This window comes from Catharus ustulatus, chromosome 1, assembly GCF_009819885.2.
Source record: "Catharus ustulatus isolate bCatUst1 chromosome 1, bCatUst1.pri.v2, whole genome shotgun sequence".
Taxonomy (NCBI): Eukaryota; Metazoa; Chordata; class Aves; order Passeriformes; family Turdidae; genus Catharus; species Catharus ustulatus.
In genome coordinates, this window is record NC_046221.1 from 17,791,542 (window position 1) to 17,811,462 (window position 19,921).

Here is a 19,921-nt window from a genome sequence, read left to right on the forward strand (position 1 = left end):
ATTCTCTCCAAAGAGAGGGCTTCCCCATTGCTCACTGTTCAGCTGTTTGCTATAAAACTCAGCGCAGGCTGGCAGATTTTTTTTAGATTACTTCTATGGCTCCACTTCTATAGCTGTTTATTATTTTTCTAAAAAGTTCTTCGATTTTAGCTGCATGTCTTCATTATATAATGCTGCAGACATCAGAATTTAGCTGCTTTAGATGAAATGATACCCGTATCTTCCAGTGGGACTTGAAGATGGGATGTAATTCAGCCATGCTCTATACTGTTCCCAGCTGTGTCTAGAATGTTTTCTATTTTCCTCTGCTTGGAGGAAGCAAAACTAAAGTTAACACTGATTATTTCCTCTGGGAGATGAAAGGCGCACCTCAGAAGAGTTGCTACAATTAACTACAGTCCTGTAAGATTAATCATGACTATACTTTTAACTCTGTTTCCCGCTTTTTGCCAACAGTTGCTTGTTTGGTCCATTAAGAATTTATTCTTATCTGTTTACATATATAACCAGCTTGGAGATATGTTGATTGCTAACATAAATACTGTAAATTATTTACGATTCCAAATAAAAGAAGAAACAGATTCTAATTTGCAACTTCACTTCCCCCCACCTTTTTTCTTAAACTGAGGAATTTGAATTATTGGCTAATTCTGCTTGTTTCTCTTTTCATACTGTTCTTGAAAGTGTTTGGGTTACTCAGAAATGTACAGAGTTTAGCTACTGAATTTGTTTAATTAATACAAAATAATGCACTATTATAGTCTTTATGATTGGTGCTTTAGTCTGATGACTTGGAATCAAGACATTTGAATTTTAAAGTAATTTGAATGATAAATATCTGAAAGTTTTGAGTACTGTGTCTAGAGCTCCTGTGTAGACTGTCACTTTCTGCTTACTAACACTTTCTAGTTCATAATTCTATTGTACAATAAAGTACAGAAGTCTTCCTTAATACATTTTTTTCTGATATGAGAATTAAAAAACATCCTGAGAGCATGTCACAAAATATAAAGTAAGAATATCCAAATTGTCTCCAAAAGATTCTTCAGGCAAACAGAAATAGAATAGTTCAGTAGTTATTTGAATTATGTGTAAAACATTGTTTCTGAATGGAACTCTTTAGTCTTCTGAATGTCTTCTAAAGGTATGTTAATTGTGTAAATGGATTTAATCACTTTCTTAAAAAGGGGGAGGAGGGGAAACATGCAAAATACTTGAGTGTCATTTATTCTGTGTCAGATTATATTTCTATATATAAAAAATACTTCAAGAGGACCGATGCTATCGTATTTTTGACATCTAAAGTCTTTGTCTTGCAAGTAAGCAGTTACCTGATATGATTTATATATACATGCTATCCATGTGTAGAACTGAAATCTGAACACTTTGTTAAAAATGCCTCAAGTTGTTTATGCATTCAGTCAATATAGGAAATGCTATTGTAAGTGCACATGAAGTCAATACTCCCTTGTTTCTTATAATTCAGTATTTTAAAATAATCTTCACGAGGCATGTGGAGGTTTGCTTTTACCTAGATGTATGTGGACTTAAGAAAAAAAAAAAAGCTGAAATCACTGCTGTCTTCAGTTTTAAGACTGAAGTAAGTTTTATGCTGCTTGGAGAACGCTCTTTTCCAAGATGAGTAATGGTTTAAAGAGATTGTGAAACCAAATACCTTTACTCTGCTATTTTGGAATTCAGCCTTATGTCTGTGGTTGCTAGAAAATGGAGAAGGAACCACAAAATAGAAACTTTTTCATATAAGAAAGCATAATAAATCACACATTACATTTTGAGATGATCACTTTCTTTTCTGCAGAACTAAACTGAGGTCCTTCTCAGTGCTCTCACAGGCTGATCAGCGTGCCCTGTAGTTGGGCTTTGAGCTGGTTTTGTCTTTCCTGACCTAGTGCACTGTACCAACCAGTACAGATGAACTGATTCCTGAGATACCCTGTTAGGTTGTATGCCTTTTTTTCTTATGCTGATACTGGTCAGGTTTTTTGAAATATCCTCTTTTAGTTCTGACATGGGAGATTTTTAAGTAATGGTCACAGTAATTTCATTTTGGTTTTTGGCCTCGTTATAATAGACTGTACAGTAGTCTTTTGTAGCTCTTCTCTGTACCTGTTCCACTTCACATTTAATGAATGTGAACAGATTATTCCATTATCACAGATGAGATAATAAATTCATCTATTCTGTATCCACTGTTACAAGCATATGCTTCTTTCTTGCTTACAAAAATACCTTATTTCTAGTAGATGCCAACTGTGCATTTCACTGTTTTTGAATTCAATGGGTAGCTGGTACACTGTACATTTGGTGTCCTGATTTTGCTTGTGTTTGCGTCACACTGATTGAACTATTCGGATTTCTGGATTTTTGTGCTGCTACTGTTTTTGGTTTCAGCAGCTCAGACTGATGAATGCAGTACTTACAAATAGCAAGCATTTTTCATCCATATTTCAGATGTCATGTGAATGACTGTTTAAGTTGGTTCTGCTAGGAGATGATTGGAGTGGAAAGCTGTAGGTCAGTACTTGACTTGTTATTGCTCCTCTTTTTATGTGATGTGGTGATTATGATGTCACCACAGCAATTTTGAAGATTACTAAGAGACTAGTTTTAAATTTAAGAAAGAGGAAAGCTTTAGATTTTATTCACAGATTTGTCATGTTGTTTAGTCCAAGAAGCTCCAAACAAGTAGTGTACCTCAGGAGTCAAGGAAGAAAAAAAAGGAAATAAAACTGCACAAACCAGTGTGTTGGCTCAATCAACTGGCTCAGTCTGATTTCTGTTCTACTCTTACTTCCTGAGATTCTAGTGGAAATCAGTGTTTACTTTTGTTGTGTCATGTGTTTGTCATAATAGCTGAGTGTTGGAGATTTTGAACAGTTTTCATCTATGGAAGTAAATCTTTGTAATAAGAATTTAAACTCTCTGAAAGTTCACCTGTGATTTTTTTTTTTTTTTTTTGTTTCTTTCAGTGACAGCGTATTGGAACTTAGTGTTATGCCAAAAGATGAGGACATCCTTCAACTGGTATGTTTATGAAGTTTCTGTTCAGAGAGTATATTACCTAAACAAAAATGTTCTGTTGTTGGTTACAAAGTCTTTGACTTGTGCTATCAGCAAGTAATTAATTAATATTTGTCTTTTTGTAACTTCTTAGATATTTTTCTGCTCCTTGCCATTCCTGAAATTTCAGAGGAATCCAAATATAGGGAGTTCTGAATTCACATGATATTTCTAGCATGTTAAAAAATACATCTTGTTCATAGTTTTACTGTAATTTGAATTAATTTCATTATGTTAGAATTTTTGAATCAGATTACTTCCTTTAACTAGGCTGTCCAGTTCTAAAGAATTTGAGTTCAAGAACTAGCATATGAAACCTTTGTTAATAGTCATTAATTGTGAGTGGACTAAGTGTGATGAATGGGCCTAAGGTTGTTACCAAATTTTTAAATTGTGACTGCTGTAAGTGTTTTGTTGCACTAGTGCCTATTTGTTCTTGATTTTAATTCAGGTCCTGCATGTGTAGGAAGATAATCCATCTCTCATTTAGTGTCTCTAAGTTGTAAAGAGTCTTGAATAATACATGCTATGTAGGTGCATGTTGTGAAGAATGAAAAAACACCTAGTATATTGTTATGCTCTAGTTTATTTTTACTTGGAAACAGAGGAGAGAAGAAGATGACAAGCAAGGTAGCTTTTCGTTAGTAGCTGGAAAAGTGTATTTTCTCATCCACACAGAAGTAGTAAGATGCCACTGTGTTAAGAAAAACCCTGTGTGTTTCAGTGGCTGTTTTCCATTATTACAGACCAAATTAATGGGTAAAGAAAAAAACCAACAAACTTCGTTTTGCATTAAAGTGAAGGTAGAAGCTAATACAGGAACTCTCCAGCTAGGACAACAAGCCAAGATTATTAGAATAGAAGTGGTATTTTGAGAACATTTGATGAAGACATGTTTCAATAATCGAACACAGAAAATGCTGGGGGCAGGGTGTGAGTTTTGATTGCATGAATAAGTGGGAGAGAAAAGCTGTTGGGGTGTTTGTTGGTGGTTGGTTTTTTTGGTTTGGTTTTTTTTAAAATTGGAACTGTGAATATAAAATGCTAACATTTAAATTACCTGAATGCCATATGCACTTAACTCATTATTATGAGTTAACTTACATTATTATGGCTAACTCTTGTAGCCATAATAATGTAAGAATCTGGATAGTGCAGGATTTGTAGTTTTAAAGTTAAACATTTGTATTTGTCTGGATGAAAAGGTCTTAGGCGCATCATCTGTCCATGAAACACAAAGTGCAAACTTCAGGTGAAGTAGAGATGAAAAATAATTTGTTGTCTGTAACTTGTTATATCAACAGGTGAGATGGGGGAAGAGGACAAAAAGTATTATTGTTGTCACTATGGGTTAGGAAAGGATATTAACAAAAAGAAAATAAGGTCATTCTCCTTAAGGAGATTGAGGGTAAAGAAAAGATAAAAAATACCTGCCTGTGGAAGTTCTAGAAAAAAATTGGATATATGAACAATCTTCAGGTGTCATTATACAAAAGTTCCTTCTGAGTTTTAGGATATGGTAAGAGTTGTGAATTTTCTATGTGAGGTTGCTCCGTTGAAGACAGAAGGAGAATTTGGTTTGACAGGTGAAGACATTATTTTGTAAAAAATGCTTTTACATTGACCCTATAGCTTGTGTGAGTTCCTTCAGTTGTTCACTGTTGGGTTGGGTCATGATTACAGAAGGATTTTACACTGCTGTTTGCTAAGATGCATTTGTTTGGGATGTAAAGTGAGCTGTTCTTGAGGGCTTCCAGTTCCAGAGGATATTCCAGAGGAAAGCCATGGAGGCCCAGGTGTTTCCTGTGTCCATAAGGCTGAGCACTGGATGTACTTGGTCCTATTGGAAATGACCTCTGACAGCAGTTTGTTCATTCAGTCCTGTCACAGAACACTTCAGTATATATGTTTCCAGGTGTCAGTCTTTGATGACTGAACTGCAACTTGTGAAGAAACTGATGATAAAAATGAATTGCATCTTACAACAGTCTGTCAGTTGTGGCCTGTAACTGTGTCTGTTTTAGCCCACCACACAGGAGGAAAGATTTTAGCATTTCTAAAATAATTTGCAGTCTTTTGATGCATTACATTCTCAGTAACTTCAGTAAAATGAAGAATCTATGCAATTCCTCTGAATTATAATAGAGGAAAAATTTGCAGCTGAAGTTGTGTTATGTAAGCTATTGCAGAATATTAAATAACTGAGTTGTTTTCTGTGACATACGTCATTGTAAATGTCTTCAAATAATGTCACTCATTGTAAACTGATGTTAAATACTGGCATGATAGCAACGCTTCAAGCACTACTGGGTATTGTAGTATGAGCTAATCAATGGTGCATCTAGGGCAATGAGGATGGAATAGTTTCATTATAGTCAGGAACGATGCTCATTGTGCTAAATTTTACAGTACTTGGTAGTCTATTCCATGTGCTCATCACTGAGGGCTAGAAACACAGTTGCTTATTTCTATCCTTAGTTTGCTATTTATAAACCTTGAGTGTTTAGTCTTCAGAAATATCCATATATGTCTGTGGACCTCTTGGTATATTGAATTTCCTGAAAACACGGCTTCAAATCCATTCATCAATAGTAACAATGAAGTGGTCCAGTCCACAGACCATTGCCCTCTGTGGCATGTGAACAGTGCTTACTTGGAAGGGAATTAGTGTGAAGTCCTACCATTAGTGAAACCAATGTCAGTTGTATTTGTTCACTGGAGCGATGTTGAAAATGACACTTTGTGGACGGGGAAAAGGATATTTAAAACATCAATATCCATTAAAAAATCTGGAACTCTTGTCAGCTGCGTATGTGTCGGGTTTTTTTCATGCTTCTCCTCAAATTCATGATAAATTTACTTAAATTTATCAAGAGAATATTTTTAAACATTTCTAGGTAAAGGACCATTTCTAAACTATGAAGAAGAGGATTATTTTTGTCATGTTATCCTTGGTGTTTCAAATTTGATGTATCCATAAGCAATTTCTGTAGCATTCTCAACCTCTTTTGACAGAATTTTGGCTTCTCATAGGTTTTAGTACCGCTGACTTAATGCAAATGGGAAGATGCATTTAGTTCAACTACAAATAGTTCATTTTTCTCAAGTGTTGTCAATGAAGTTATTGCTGTTTTGCAGCCTTTGGATAATAAGTTTAACACTAAAATACTGTTTACATTTTGACAACCATCCAGTTTTCCAGAAGCTTTTTGTGCTATGTAGAAAATACTGAATGTAAAGGTGCTCCATAGAGTAAATCGAGTTTTCTAAGCCTGTTTACAGATGAGCTGTATTAGGAGTGCTGTCAATAAGCTTTGTTGTGTCTGACATTTGTATGTCAGTGCATCCTTCATATGCAGGATTTTTGGACCATTTTTGTGGGAATGTTTCACATTGGAATGTACTTATTTGTTAATTGTTCCTTGTGTGTGTAAAAAAGAATACAGCCTACAGGTCGCTGAATTTCTTAGTACCAAGCACTTGAAAACACCACTCTTTTAAAAACAGTATCTTTAATATGATCTGCATTGGAGCTGTTTGTTTGGAAGGTTATTTGTAATGTAGCATATTAATCATTCTGTGTGGTTACAGGTAAATATATGTAGATACTATTTTGTAGATGTATATAATTATGTTGTATACAAACATACATACTACAGGTATGGTGTCCTTTTTTTTCACCATTAATTTTCTACCACTTTTCTCACTACACACTCACTCAGAAGTTCATTTTACCTAACTTTTAGCCTACCTTCAGTAGTTTAATTTCTAAAAAACCATTTCCTTACAGGGGTTGTTCCAAAAGGTCAGAGGTTACTTCTGGTCGTAGATGTTGTCACCATTAAACTTTATTAGTGTCCAAATCTGTTGAAATGTGCCTTAGCCTTTCAGAAAGAACTTTGCAGTTTCATTTACAGAAAGATGCTACTGAGCTCTCTAGGAATAATGGTAAAGGTGAAAATAAAAGGGGGCTGTTTACTACAATGTTTTTGATAAATTTAGTTAATTAATCTTTCCTCAGAATTACAGAACAGTGAAGCTGCAGATCAGTAACTGAAATGTTTCTCTTTTCATAGATAGTAGGGGAACAAAAATTCTAGATGAGAATGACTAGGAAAATGAGTAAAAGTCAACTGAAGCACAGATTTTCTTTTTTGTTTTTCCTTCTTTTGGTCAGATGATCTGGAAATTTTTAGTATATTGCGAGGTTTGTACTGTAGTGTAGCAGAGTTTGCTGCATTATCATTTCTGAATTTGCAATTTTTGTGACGTGGTGACTCTCAAGGCCTTGTAGTATCCTGAAATTGCCAGTTGTGCATGTGTAATTTAAAAAAAAAAAAAAGACACCCCACCCCCCACCCCCCCAAAAATAAAAATAATGTAAATGAGGAAATGTATCCTTAAGGATAGAGAGAATTTTCTAAGTAGCTGTATTGAGTCCAGAGACTTGGAACACTTTTTTTACTTCCATATTCTGTGCTGACAGTTACTGATGTGTACAGAGGTTAATATTAAAGCTGTGGCAGCAAGTACAGTGGAAGACAGGATGTGGTGTGAAGACATAGACTTAGAAGAAGAGACTTAAGTTTTGTTGTCAAACACTGCATGTTAGAAAATACCATTTTCATCAACCTCCTAACCATAGTTTGGAGTTTGCAAGACAGTCTCTTATACAGCTTGTATTTGGAAATAAAATTTATTTGGCCTAAGGCATTAAATTTTGTACACTAAAAATGCACTGCCTTTAGGAAGGGTATGCATTTTTTGGTTGTTTTTTCAAATAACATTATCTGACTGTAGTGTTTGGTTGTCTCAGCATCAAATGAAAGCACTTGAGCAGTATTACATTCTTGCCAGAAAAAAATGTAACTAGAAAGTGTTTCCTTTTAAGAGAGCTGTAAACCTTCTCTGGTGTGCAGTTTGCATACTCATGATAACTGTGAGACTAAGACCGGGGAAGAGAACAATTTAGTAGTGAAGAAATAAAACCTTAAACCAGACTGGTTGGAGAAGGAAAGAAGAATGCCTTAAGCTCAGTCTTGCAAGGAGTTGGGCATGTTAGCTTCTGATTCATCAAAATACTTATCACCCATTTAGTGAATAGTTCTGTTGAAATCGGTGTTGGTATTCATCCTGTAGTGAAGCACACCCATCCTCAGTGATGCACGTTTCCATGGATTTGGGCTAATTGGTGTAGCATATGGTGGTTTGAGCTCTTCAAAGTACAGGGTTTCACTGTGATTCTTTCCCACAGGAATCCTCATGCATTTGGCTGCTACTGTTCTAACATCTGATAGTGTAAAATCAAGGGGGTAAAAGGGGGCCACTAAATTTTAGATGGTTAATTAAATACCTTGAAAAATAGTTTATTTGCTTAAAATGTCTCTTGCCTATCATATGGCGTGAATATATACCTTAGGAGTTAAAACTTTAATGGTTGTATGAATTCACAGTAAGAAATTAATCCTTTACCATAGGAGTTTGTAAACTTGGTGCAAACAAAACCAGATTTCAAGGTGGGAAGAAATGGTACCCAGTAACTAGAAACATGCTGAGTTCTTACTGTAAGAACAGCAATTTTCTTCTAGTAATTGTGGCAGAGCTGTTATCCATCAGAGCGGTTAATGTCACTCTAAATTGCTGCATTTGTATGGTAGTCTTTGAAAACTGTCGTTGTTTTGAGAAGGTGAAAAAGAGCTCATTAAACATCTAGACTAATTTTTGGATCATGTTGGAACTTCTGAATAACTGCTGAGTATCCAGTTCTGGAAATCGAAATGGCTTGGTTGGTGTCTGAATCAGGAGCATCACTAATCTGGATATTAAAAAAATATTTTTGTTCTCTAAGTTGCAAGCCTTTTTTTGTTTGGTTGATTTAGCTTTTGTTTTAAGACTGTAAACACTTGAAATCCAGCCATACCCTAATAACATTTTTATGAACATATCCTGTTGCAATTACTTAGAGATTAAGGTACCATTTTCCACATGATTTATTATTAAAGAAACTAAAGAGAGAGTAATATTCAAGCTGTATTTTGTGTGGATGAAAAATATGTTAAATATCAAAACAATGTATGAACTAATAAATACATTGGTATATTTCACATTTCTTAGTCTCTAAACCTCTTCTAAAAATCTCATCACTTTGTGCTTAAGGCAGTTAAAATATTTCATTATTAAAAAAGCTAATAATGCATCCCTCAGTGTGACATTTGCAGGACAGATCCATCTTTTTCTTTGTAATTTGCATTATTTTCTGTAGGCCCTTAATCAGAGTTATGAAACAAAGATATCTAATACTCTGTGGAAATATCACGGTCCTGTCTATAAACTTTCTCTTTCTTGGTAGTGTGTGCTGCTTTGTTTCAGTGCTTTCTTGGGTAGTGGGTGAAATGAGATTGAGAGGAGAAATGCGCTTTCCAGTAACTGTCTTCACAGACCTGGCAGTGTATATGTCTGAATATATGGTATACAATCATGGAAACATATCTGTTTTTGGGAGGAGAAAACCTAGCTGATCTCATTTTGGACCCCTTGGGAATGCTGTCTTCTGAAGGTGGTGTTTTAATAGCTGTGATAAATTTTGTCAAGAACTGAGGACTGATTTTTATCCTTACTTGTAGTCTTGAGCTACAATCAGATCATACCAACTTTGGAATTTAGCCTTCCTGCTGTCAAAGTCAATGAAGCATTGTTTGTCAGGGGGAATGTTTTATGAAAACATAAATGGGGTGTTTTCTGTTGGTGTAATGTGTGCATTACATCCTGGAGAAGATGGGATATCATCTGTTTTATCAGCTGTATAAGTTGATAATTATTTTCTGATTAGGGGGCAGTATATGATGGGTTTTGTCTTGCATGCCAGAGTGATCTCGCTTAGTCTGGTTTTTCAGTCTTCAGCATCTCTTCCAATTTTTAAATTTAATTCTTCATAATTTCTTTATTTAATTCTTTGATTTCTTTATTTAATTCATCACAATCTTAAACAGCCATTTATTGAAAGGTTTAGAGAAATGTTTTTCTTCATGTTGCTTCCCCCCATTAAATGTGTCAGTGGAAGCCTGTCCTGATTTTTACTATGAGTGGAGGAAAAAAAATTACAAATCACATGAGGAGAGCATTTCTGCAGCATCATTCCTCTGATTTTCAGCCCTCACGTACAGCGTGAAAGCAGCTGCAGTCAGCTGACAGTTCATGGTCATGTTTGGCTATATGTGAGGAAGGGGCGTGCTGTTTGAAACGCATAATAAAGCCGTTGTTTCGTCACCAGGAAGCAGGGATGGATGGTAGCAGCCCAGGGAAATGAGAGACACTTATGTTGCTGTAGTGGAAGGGAAATCTCATCACACGGAGCCAGAGCTCTCTGCCGGCAGCTGTAGGGATGCACCAAGGCAAAATGGCACTAACGTATTTTGCTTTCTGTAAAGGTACAGGATAAACATAAGGAGCAGATAAAAGCCTGAGATGGACGTGCTCACAAGGAGGGTGAAGTTATTTTTTATGCTCTACTGCCCTTTATGTCTGTTGGTACCTTCCAGTGAAATCAGTGTAGCTGTATTTTTAGCTTGCTGTAGTCAACATTAATATGACAAGATAATTCTGTCTTTACATCTGTAAGCAGTTTTTACTGTGTTTTCCTGTTTTCTGCCAGCTGCAGTTTACAAAGGATGTCACAGCACTGGTAAGAAATGTACAGTAGCCATTTCTCTGATGGTTTTGTAAGGCATGTTTTTCTTAATGATCTGTGAGAAGCAAGAATATGAAACCACAAGTTGGAAAATGAGCTAGATAATCTGAGCTGAATTTTCTCCATAATGCTGTTTTCTTGATTTGTGGTTTGTGCCTGTGTTATTTGGTCTGTTTTTTGTTAGTGTGCTTTAATATTTTGCACTTTACTAATGCTTGGGTATAGCATTGCAGCAGTATTGTAAATGCCTCGCCCTCCTCTCTACTTTGCTCTGTTAATTTTATGGCTGTACTTGGGCTTTTATAACTGTCTACTGTTAAAATGAGCGCATTGGTATACTGGAATTGAGCATGTTATGATTTGAACAGGAAATGCTGTGATATGATAGCACTCCTAAGCGTGTAAAAGCCCTGAGAAATTATTGTAATCTTCTGTTACATTGGCAGGCTCTGCGTTGGCTCTTTATTTCATTATGTTCAAACTGAACAAAGTCATGCTGAAGTTTTTCAATAACAGAATATTGTTTAAGTATGCTGTGTGCTTCTCATTAATTTATTATTTTGAATGTTCTGTTAATTTCATAATGACAAATGCTGCTTTCAGAACTGCTGCAGAAATGTACTAAGTGTAACCTAACCATTTTTTTCTTAAGAGTCAGGTTGTTACGCATGAAGATGCAAAGTGCACTAAGGAAATTAGAGATTTCAGTTTGGGTTTCAATAGTGCATGGACAGTGGTGAATATGTATGAATTTTCATACTATTTGTACCTCGAAGTTAAAAATGCAAAATATAATTAATATTTTTTTCAGTAAATTTCTTGTACCATGTACTTGCTGTCTCCTGTGAAATATAAGATGACTTACAGGGTGTTGGCTCACAACAATGTGTTACTGCTTCAATTTACTCATTATATGTTTAGGAACAGTAGCTTTTGCATAGAAGACATCTTAGAGGAGTGTGTGTGTATGTATATTTATTTTTCTGTACTTTTCATATGTACTGCATTCAGTGAACAGAGTTGTTTTATACCCTAAGTGTATAGAGAATTTTCTAGTGCTAGTTGAATTTATTACGCAGCATTTTAACCTATCGATTGCTATGAAATTCCAGTTTCCAGCAATGGGAGGCTTAAACAAGAAAAATATGTGAAGTATGTTAGAAAGCAGAATCCAAGGGGAGAAAAATACTATGATGTGTGCTCATGGATTTTGAGAAATCTGACTCAGTGCCCTACTTAATATTTCCTAGAATTGGTCATCAGTTTAGTTTTTTAATTGTCGAGGGATTGTATGTCATGTTTGTTCTGTTTCTGCTCACTAAGGGGATGGAATGCTGGTTTTATCTTTTGAACTAACATTTTGTCTGAAATTAGAGGAAGTGTGAATTTTGAACCTGTGTTCCCCTCCCTTGAAGCTTGCTCATGCAAATACTAGATGGTGAACTTTTCCATCTTCCTCACTACTGAATACTCACTTTAATCTTCTCTTCACAGGCGTATTCCCAAGATGCCTACCTGAAAGGCAACGAAGCCTACAGTGGTAATGCCCACAACATACCTGAACCACCACCAATATGTTATCCACGCCTGACCTCCACAGCCTCTGTTAAGGCACAAGCTGGAGACAAGCTCCCTTCTGACTTCTCGCTGGGGAAACAGCAAGTCAGCAGACCAGTCTGGGCATTGGCACAGCCAGAGAGGGCCTACAGAATGGAAATACAAGTGCCTCCATCACCAACAGACATTGCAAAATCAAATACAGCCGTGTGTGTTTGCAATGAAACTGTAAGGACTGTTATTGTGCCTTCTGAGAAGGCTGTAGATTTGCCGTCTTGCAGAAATAATCATGCTGGTCCATCACACAGGACAGAGGAAGTAAGATACGGCTTAAAAGATCAAACCAATCTGAAAGCATGGACCACATCACCACCTTCTTTAGTGTCCACTGCCGTTGTACTTCCCCAGACTCCAATAACAAGACCAGTTGATACAACTGGGACAGTAAGTAAAGCTTCAAATTATGTAGTGTGTCCAGAAGGCATCCCAAACACTAGACCTTCTACTCAAGCCACAGACTCACCCTCAGTCTCTACTAATCACTACAGTTCTCCAACCTCCCACCAGCATATAGACTGGAAGACCTACAAAACTTACAAGGAGTACATTGATAATAGGCGCATGCACATGTATGGCTCCCGCACAATACAGGAAAGGTTAGATAGCTTAAGGGCAGCTTCTCAGAACACAACTGAGTATAATCAGGTGGTGCCAAATCGCACTGCTTCTCAGGTACGGCGCAGGAGCACCTCTCACGACAGGGTTCCGCAGTCGGTCCAGATCCGGCAGAGAAGTGTATCCCAGGAAAGGCTTGAAGATCCCGTGTTGATGAAAGAATGGCCACGAAGTGCTTCACAAGATACTCTAACTTCGCCCTCAGTCAATGCTAGAAATCACAGGGCTCGGTCATGGGATTATCTCAGCAAACAGGGTGAAGTGCTAGAAAATTTTCATTCTGACAATATGATAGCAGATGCAAATGGAGATAGGAGAAAGACTTACAAATGGACAGGGTTTACCGAACAAGATGATCGGCGAGGTATTTATGACAGATCTAGACAACATGCATTTCATATGTCCCTTCGAGGTCAAAATTTTCCTGTTGCTCCAAATACGTATATTTCAGACAACAGGAGAACAGGTAGTAGAGCTTCTCTGCCTGGTTCTCACTTTCAGAAAGTTTCACCAGATATTAAAATGTTACAACCTTCTCGTGATTCACAAACTCCTGTGGGAGTTTCAAAATCTGCAGCTGTTTCACAAGAGAGGTTGTCTCTCACACCAGCCAGAAGTTCTAGAAGTAGCTCTCTGAAGAACTCAGCTCCCTATGCAGCCAAACCATCAATTCCCCTTAACCAGGGCCTGGATGCTATTGCCAGTAAAGACCAAAGAACAGTAAATCATTTGCATCAAAGCAGTCCGTTAAACCAACAGTCAAGGATCCGAGCCGAGGGTGCCCCAGATCACAAAGCAGAAACCGGTAAAATCATCCAGCCCTCCTCTCTGGCTCCAGCTTCTGCCAAACTTGTTCAGCCAACAAGTGAGTGTTTAACTACCTCTGACAATGTAGATGGTTCCATCAAACAAAAGATTCAGGGTTTTGAAAGGGAAGATGTTCGTGAGTCTGAAAGTCCGCAAATGGATGTTCAGGGAAATGACAAAGACACAGTGGTCATGCGGGACAAATCACCTTCTGGCCACCAAACTCCCCAGCCTTTGAGGCATCAGTCCTACATTCTTGCTGTTAATGACCAAGAGGCACCCTCAGACACTACCTGTTGGTTACCTAATGATGCTCGAAGAGAAGTCCACATAAAAAGAATAGAGGAAAGGAAAGCGTCAAGTTCCAGCCCACCTGGTGACTCTTTGGCTTCAATTCCATTTATTGGTGAGTTAAATTATTTCAGTATACATCAAATGCTTTTCTCTCCTAAAGATGATGGAAAACACCATGCCAGGTAACTGACTGCTGTTCCTGTAAACCCTGAGCTTAAGAGGCATGGGAGATTTTTCTCATCTAAAATAACTTAAGGTTAGTAAAAGTAAAAATATTTTTCACTGGAGAAAAAAAATATTCTGTTTTGTTTGGGGGTCCTGCAGAATGAGTGTAAAAAAAGCCCACAGTGATGCAATATTTTTCTAGAGTTTTCTTTAACCCTCTGGGTAAGTCTGTGTTACATAACTCCATCTGGTTATCACTCCACATAATATTGTGGTGTTACGTATATGGACAACTACCATTTGCAGAACCTTTTAAATACTTTTACTTCTCTAGTATAAAACATAATTGAAATCCAGTACAGAGAGAATATGGATGCAAATCCATATAAGATTGATTTGTGGGGGAAAAAAAAAGTTTTTCAGCTGAATAGGAATGGTGAATGCTTTCTGACACAGATGGGGAATAGATGAAAACTGTTTCAGGTGAAGGGGTAGCAATAAAAATGGCTTTGCAAGTAAAGATGCTATTGTGAATATAAATGAAAGGGTTTGTGAAAGCAGAATCTGACAAGGCAAAAAGATTTGCCTGTGTGCTGTGACACAGACAGGTTTGAAATTACATGGAGCTTATGGGAAGGGTGCTGAAAAGGAAAGGAACCAAAGGAAGGATTGGAAATAGAAAAAAATCATGTTGAATGTTGGATATGTGATGAATTCATGTCTTCTGCTGAAGAGAGAGTTATTGTCAGAGCATTTCTGTTCTGTCCAAGTAGTCAATGCCTCTGTTGTCTTTGTCCTGCTGTTTTTCTTGAGTTGGATTTTCTTTTGTTGTGGCTGATTTAATCCTTTGTAGTCTGGATGTCTGTGGATCATTTTCCACAGGAGTTCATTTATATACCTGATTCTCTGTACTCTCAAATTTAGTGTAGGAAGTATTTAGAAAATACTGCAGAATTTTGATTCTCAGACTCATCTATGTGAAAAACAACTCTTTTTAATGATTCTTTTTTTTTTTTTTTTTTTACACATTAGGTTAAGGGAATTACAGATACAATGTCTAGCGTAATTGTCTTCTGTTGGGGATCTGAAGCAGTGATTTTTTCCCCTAGCCTTATCTGTAATATCTGCTATTAGTTGGAAGTGAATAACAAAAAATAGTGAAGAAGCTTTATGTTCATTAGAAAATGGAAATCATGCAAAAGATACAATAATTCTGTTCCTTTTGACAGAATACTGGTAAGACATTAAAAAATGCTTTCTTAGCTAGCAGATGCTGCTTTTGTTGGGTTTTTCATTTTGAATGGGATTTATATAGACCTTTTTCATTCTTATTACTGGATGCATCACTATAATTTTAGCTTCTTCTTTAGATCCAACCAGTCTTTCTTTAAGGATTAGCAAAGTTTGTGAGGCATGTGAGGCATGATCTTTGTGCAGAATCTTTCAATACTCTGCCTAAAATCAGTGTTGGGTTCTTGATTTAGTTACGTGTTTGCTGGGAATATTCTAATCCCATACAGTGTAAATGTAATGTTAAGGTCAGATCAAGATTGGTAACATCAAACCACACCTTTCCTACACCATCTCCTTTCTTAGTTTTGACTAAGATTTCCCATGAACTTTTATTTATGACTTGCTTCCGTATTTTAGAGAAATGTGTTGATCAAAGTTCGGTGAAGCCTTAATCATGTCAGTTGTACTGTATTTGGTAGCAGCTGAGCTGTTCAGAAGGAACAAAATTGTAACTCTGCATTGCAGCCTCTTGGCATAGCACCACATGGGATTGAATTCCTATAAGCCTCTTGGAATGAAACCTCTGGAACGTTCCAGAAATACTAGAAACTGGTGCTTCTAGAGCCTAGGCACTATCTGAGTCAGCATGGTCTTTGTGGCTGCCTTCCTAGCAAGAAATTCCTGTGCCAGTGCAGGTGCTATGGAAAGTTTCCACCCCAGCTCCAGCACCTTGAAGAGGAAATAACCCTCTCTGAATAGAAAGAGCATGAAATGTTACGAAAGTGGACCACTTATTATGTTAGAATTTATATGCATTATTCTAACTTTGCTTGTTCTGCTATCATTATGCATAATTACAACTTCTCTTGTTAAAAACTGTGTTTAATCAGTCGGATAAAACCCTAGGTCTGCTTTGAATTTCAGTTAAAGGCTTTTTAACTCTTCAGATGGAAAATCACTGGGAGTTTTGGTTTAGGGTTTTCTTTTGGGTTTGGTTTTTTTTTTCTTTCTCTGATTATTGAGAAGGATCTTATTTTGAATGAAGACATACCTAGGAGTTGGCAATTGCTTTACTTCCCTTATGTTTATATCCATATAGTAGGGTTTTTTGCATTCTTAGGTTTTATTGGATAGAACAATTTAATAAATACACTTACTGAAGTTATTTGTACAGTAGATACTTGTAGTAGTGTAAATTCGGGGGAGGGTAACAAATACCTTCCAAGGTCACAGATTGCTACCATTTAAAATGTATGGTGTTTAAAATATCTGTGGTGTGTCTATTTTTATCACCACTTTCTGCTTATTAAAAGTAGTAGTAGATATGACCAGGATCATATTTTGGTAGATTTTCAGCCAGAAACAGTTGGCTTTTGCAGCAGTATTTTGTGACTAACCCGCAGAACATCAGGATGATTTTAGCTCTGGGTAAGTAGCACAGAGCCCTGCACCACAAACAGAAACCCAAGCAGAGTTTCTGTCGGGCTTCCTTACAGCAGATTCTTGCAGAGATCATGGTGGGTTACTGAATGACTGCCTTTTGAAACTAGTCTTTTCAAAAAGGTAGTTCAGAAGCAGGGAGATACAAATTTTGGGTGCAATTTACTAATAGAAATGAGAGATCTGCTCAGACCAAACCTACTATGCAGCTGTAATATCTTTTATGGGAGAAATGGATTTATTTGAAAAAAACAGGCAAAATATTGTGTGTTCAAACTCTTCTTCAGGTAAGCACATGTTCTTGGGGGAGGATGCTGCCAGCTTTACAGACAAACATACAGTGGTATTGCAGGCTTCGCTACTTTCCGTGTGCTACTAAATGCAGCATGTTGTGGTTCTCAGAAAGCTGCTATTTCTATTTCAGGTCCAAAGAAAAACTGTGTTCTTAAAATGCTCTTTATTGTTAAAAACTGTACAAGTTAGTCTAGTGACAGCCTACTGTTTTTACCCAGAAAAGGTCTCACCTGTTCTCTAGACTGATAAAATTACCATTTTCTCTATCAATGACTGTTTTAACAATTGTAGTCTTTACTGTGCATTTTTCGGACTTGAACGATTTCTGTGCTAGAGAACAGCAAATTTTCTGACCTACTAGGTGATTTTTTGGATGACTTAATTTTCTTTAGAGTGGAAAGTAGAATGCTGCTAAACATCCTCATAGATGTGGATGACAAGTTATGTCTCTCAGGGGTTCTTACTGGGACCAGTGTTATTCAATATCTTCATTAATGACACAGACAGTGGAGTTGAGTGCACTTGGCAGATTTGCAGGTGTCACCAAGCTTGAGAGGTGATGTTGCCACACTTGAAGGATGGGATGTCATCCTGAGGGACCTGGACAACTGAAGAAGTTGGCACATTGGAATCTGATGTGGCTTAACAAGAGCAAGTGCAAGGTGCCCTGAGTCAGGGCAACCCCTGGTATGAACACAGGCTGGGGGATGGACAGGGTGAGAGCAGCCCTGCCCAGAGGGGCTTGGGGGTGCTGGTGGGTGAGAGGCTGGGCATGACCCAGCCATGTGCACTTACAGCCCAGGAAGCCAAACGTGTCCTGGGCTGCACCAAAAGCAGTGTGGACAGCTGATAAAGGGAGGGAGTTCTGCCCTCTGCTCTGCTTTGGTGGGACCCCACCTGCAGTGCTGCATCCAGCTCTGGGGTCCCCAGCTGGAAAGATGTGGACCTGTTGGAGCAAGTCCAGAGGAGGGCCACTAAATTTAGCAGAGGGATGGAGCACCTTTTCTGTGAGGAAAGGCTGAGAGAATTGGGATTGTTCAGCCTGGAGAAGACTTTGGGGTGATGTAACTGTGGCCTTCTTCCTGAAGGGAGCCTACAAGAAAGATGGAGAAAGACTTTGTAAGAATGTGTAGTGACAGGACAATGGGCAATGGATTTAAACTGAGGTTTGGATTAGATATTAGGAGGAAGTTCTTTACTGTCAGGGTGTTGAAGCACTGGAACAGGTTGCCCAGAGAAGTTGTGGATGCCCTATTTAAGGCCTGACTGGGTGGGTCACTGAGCAACCTGGTCTAGTGGAATGTGTCCCTACCCAGAGCAGAGGCCTTGGGTCCCTTCCAACCCAAACCATTTTATATGTTTTGTAACTGTTGAGAAAATGTTGATGCAGAATATAGTTACTTTAACACGTTTCATAGATGCGTCTAGTATCCATGTCTGAGATTTGCAGCATGGTTGAAAATATTTTTTACTACTTACAGTACTTCCTGTATAGTTGAAAGAAGTAAATGTAAAAAAGGTTAATCCAACTCCTGCCTTGAGTTGAATTGTGAGTGAATTTCACACCCACAGGAGTGAAATGGGGGTGCTGCTTCAATACTTAACCTCATTGCAGCATGACTAGCTGTCAGACCAGCCTAGTGCTTTGGCCATTTCTACTGAGTGGATGTTCTTTCCAACTTCACAGAGACCTGTCACATGATACATTTTGACTAAGGTTTTTAAAACATCATCAAACATCAGTTCAAAATTATTTAAAAAAAAATCAAATTCATAGCCATCCTATTATAGAGTTTTTTTCCTTCAGCGTGTAGTAGCATCATGTAAGTACAAAGATTTTTCCTCAAAGGTGTGATCCCATTTTGAAAATACTTAGCACATCTTTACCCTAGAAAAATTTTAGGTCACTTTATTCCACTATTAATTTGTGAATAACTGAGAGAAAATTAACCAGATAAAAATAACCTGGCCAGACTTTCATAACACCAAAGCATTGTAAAAATTAGATGTGCTCTCCCCCTGAGTGAAACCCACACCTTTGGAAAGGGATAAGAGCAGGACAAGGATATGTGATATTGAATGTTGGTACTTTCCATTCTCCCACTATTTGCACTTTAAAATATCTCTGAGCCAAATGTGATTTTAAGTGCACCATAAATTTCACTATTCTCTTCTGTATTACAGTAAAATTTTGTTATCCAATACCCTGTATTGATTTAAATAAAGGTTTACCAGGGGTTTCACAGCTGAAATTGCATGGTATTTGTTCCCTTAGTGTGTGTCTGTGTTTTTCTAAAACATGTCTTCTGTTGACTAAATTCACAGTGTGGATTAAAAGGGTCCCTAAAGACCATCCCATTCCAACTCCCTGCAACCATTGGAAACACCTTCCATTAGATTGCTCAGAGCCTCATTCAAATTGCCCTGGAGCACTTCCAGGCATGGGGCATCCACAGCTTCTCTGAGGAACCTGTTGCAGTGCCTCACCACCATTACAGTAAATCTCTATTGCTTCTACCCTTAGTGCAGGCAAACCACTAGAGCACACTTCACTGTTCACTGTGCTTTGAAAGCTGATCTTCATGCTAATTTTCAAAACAAAAAAAAAAGGAGGGGTTGGTTTTTGTGGGGTTTTTTTGGGTTTTTTTGTGGGCTTTGTTGGTGTACTTGTTTAGTTGTTTTTTTGTT

General features: G+C 37.5%; 1 protein-coding gene across 5 annotated transcripts in view; it reads left to right on the forward strand.

Annotated features, from left to right (window-relative positions):
• ARHGAP21 (Rho GTPase activating protein 21) overlaps positions 1–19,921 on the forward strand; it is a 113,375-nt gene that overhangs the window by 69,605 nt on the left and 23,849 nt on the right. For 3 of the 5 annotated variants that reach the window (XM_033054211.2, XM_033054221.2, XM_033054230.2), the window contains 3 exons: positions 2,991–3,045; positions 10,733–10,762; positions 12,263–14,213. In XM_033054211.2, the coding sequence (XP_032910102.1) occupies positions 2,991–3,045; positions 10,733–10,762; positions 12,263–14,213 (2,036 nt within the window). Of the gene's footprint in view, positions 1–2,990; positions 3,046–10,132; positions 10,567–10,732; positions 10,763–12,262; positions 14,214–19,921 lie in introns of those variants that run through there. The other 2 variants (XM_033054240.2, XM_033054248.2) reach the window with 2 other exon arrangements.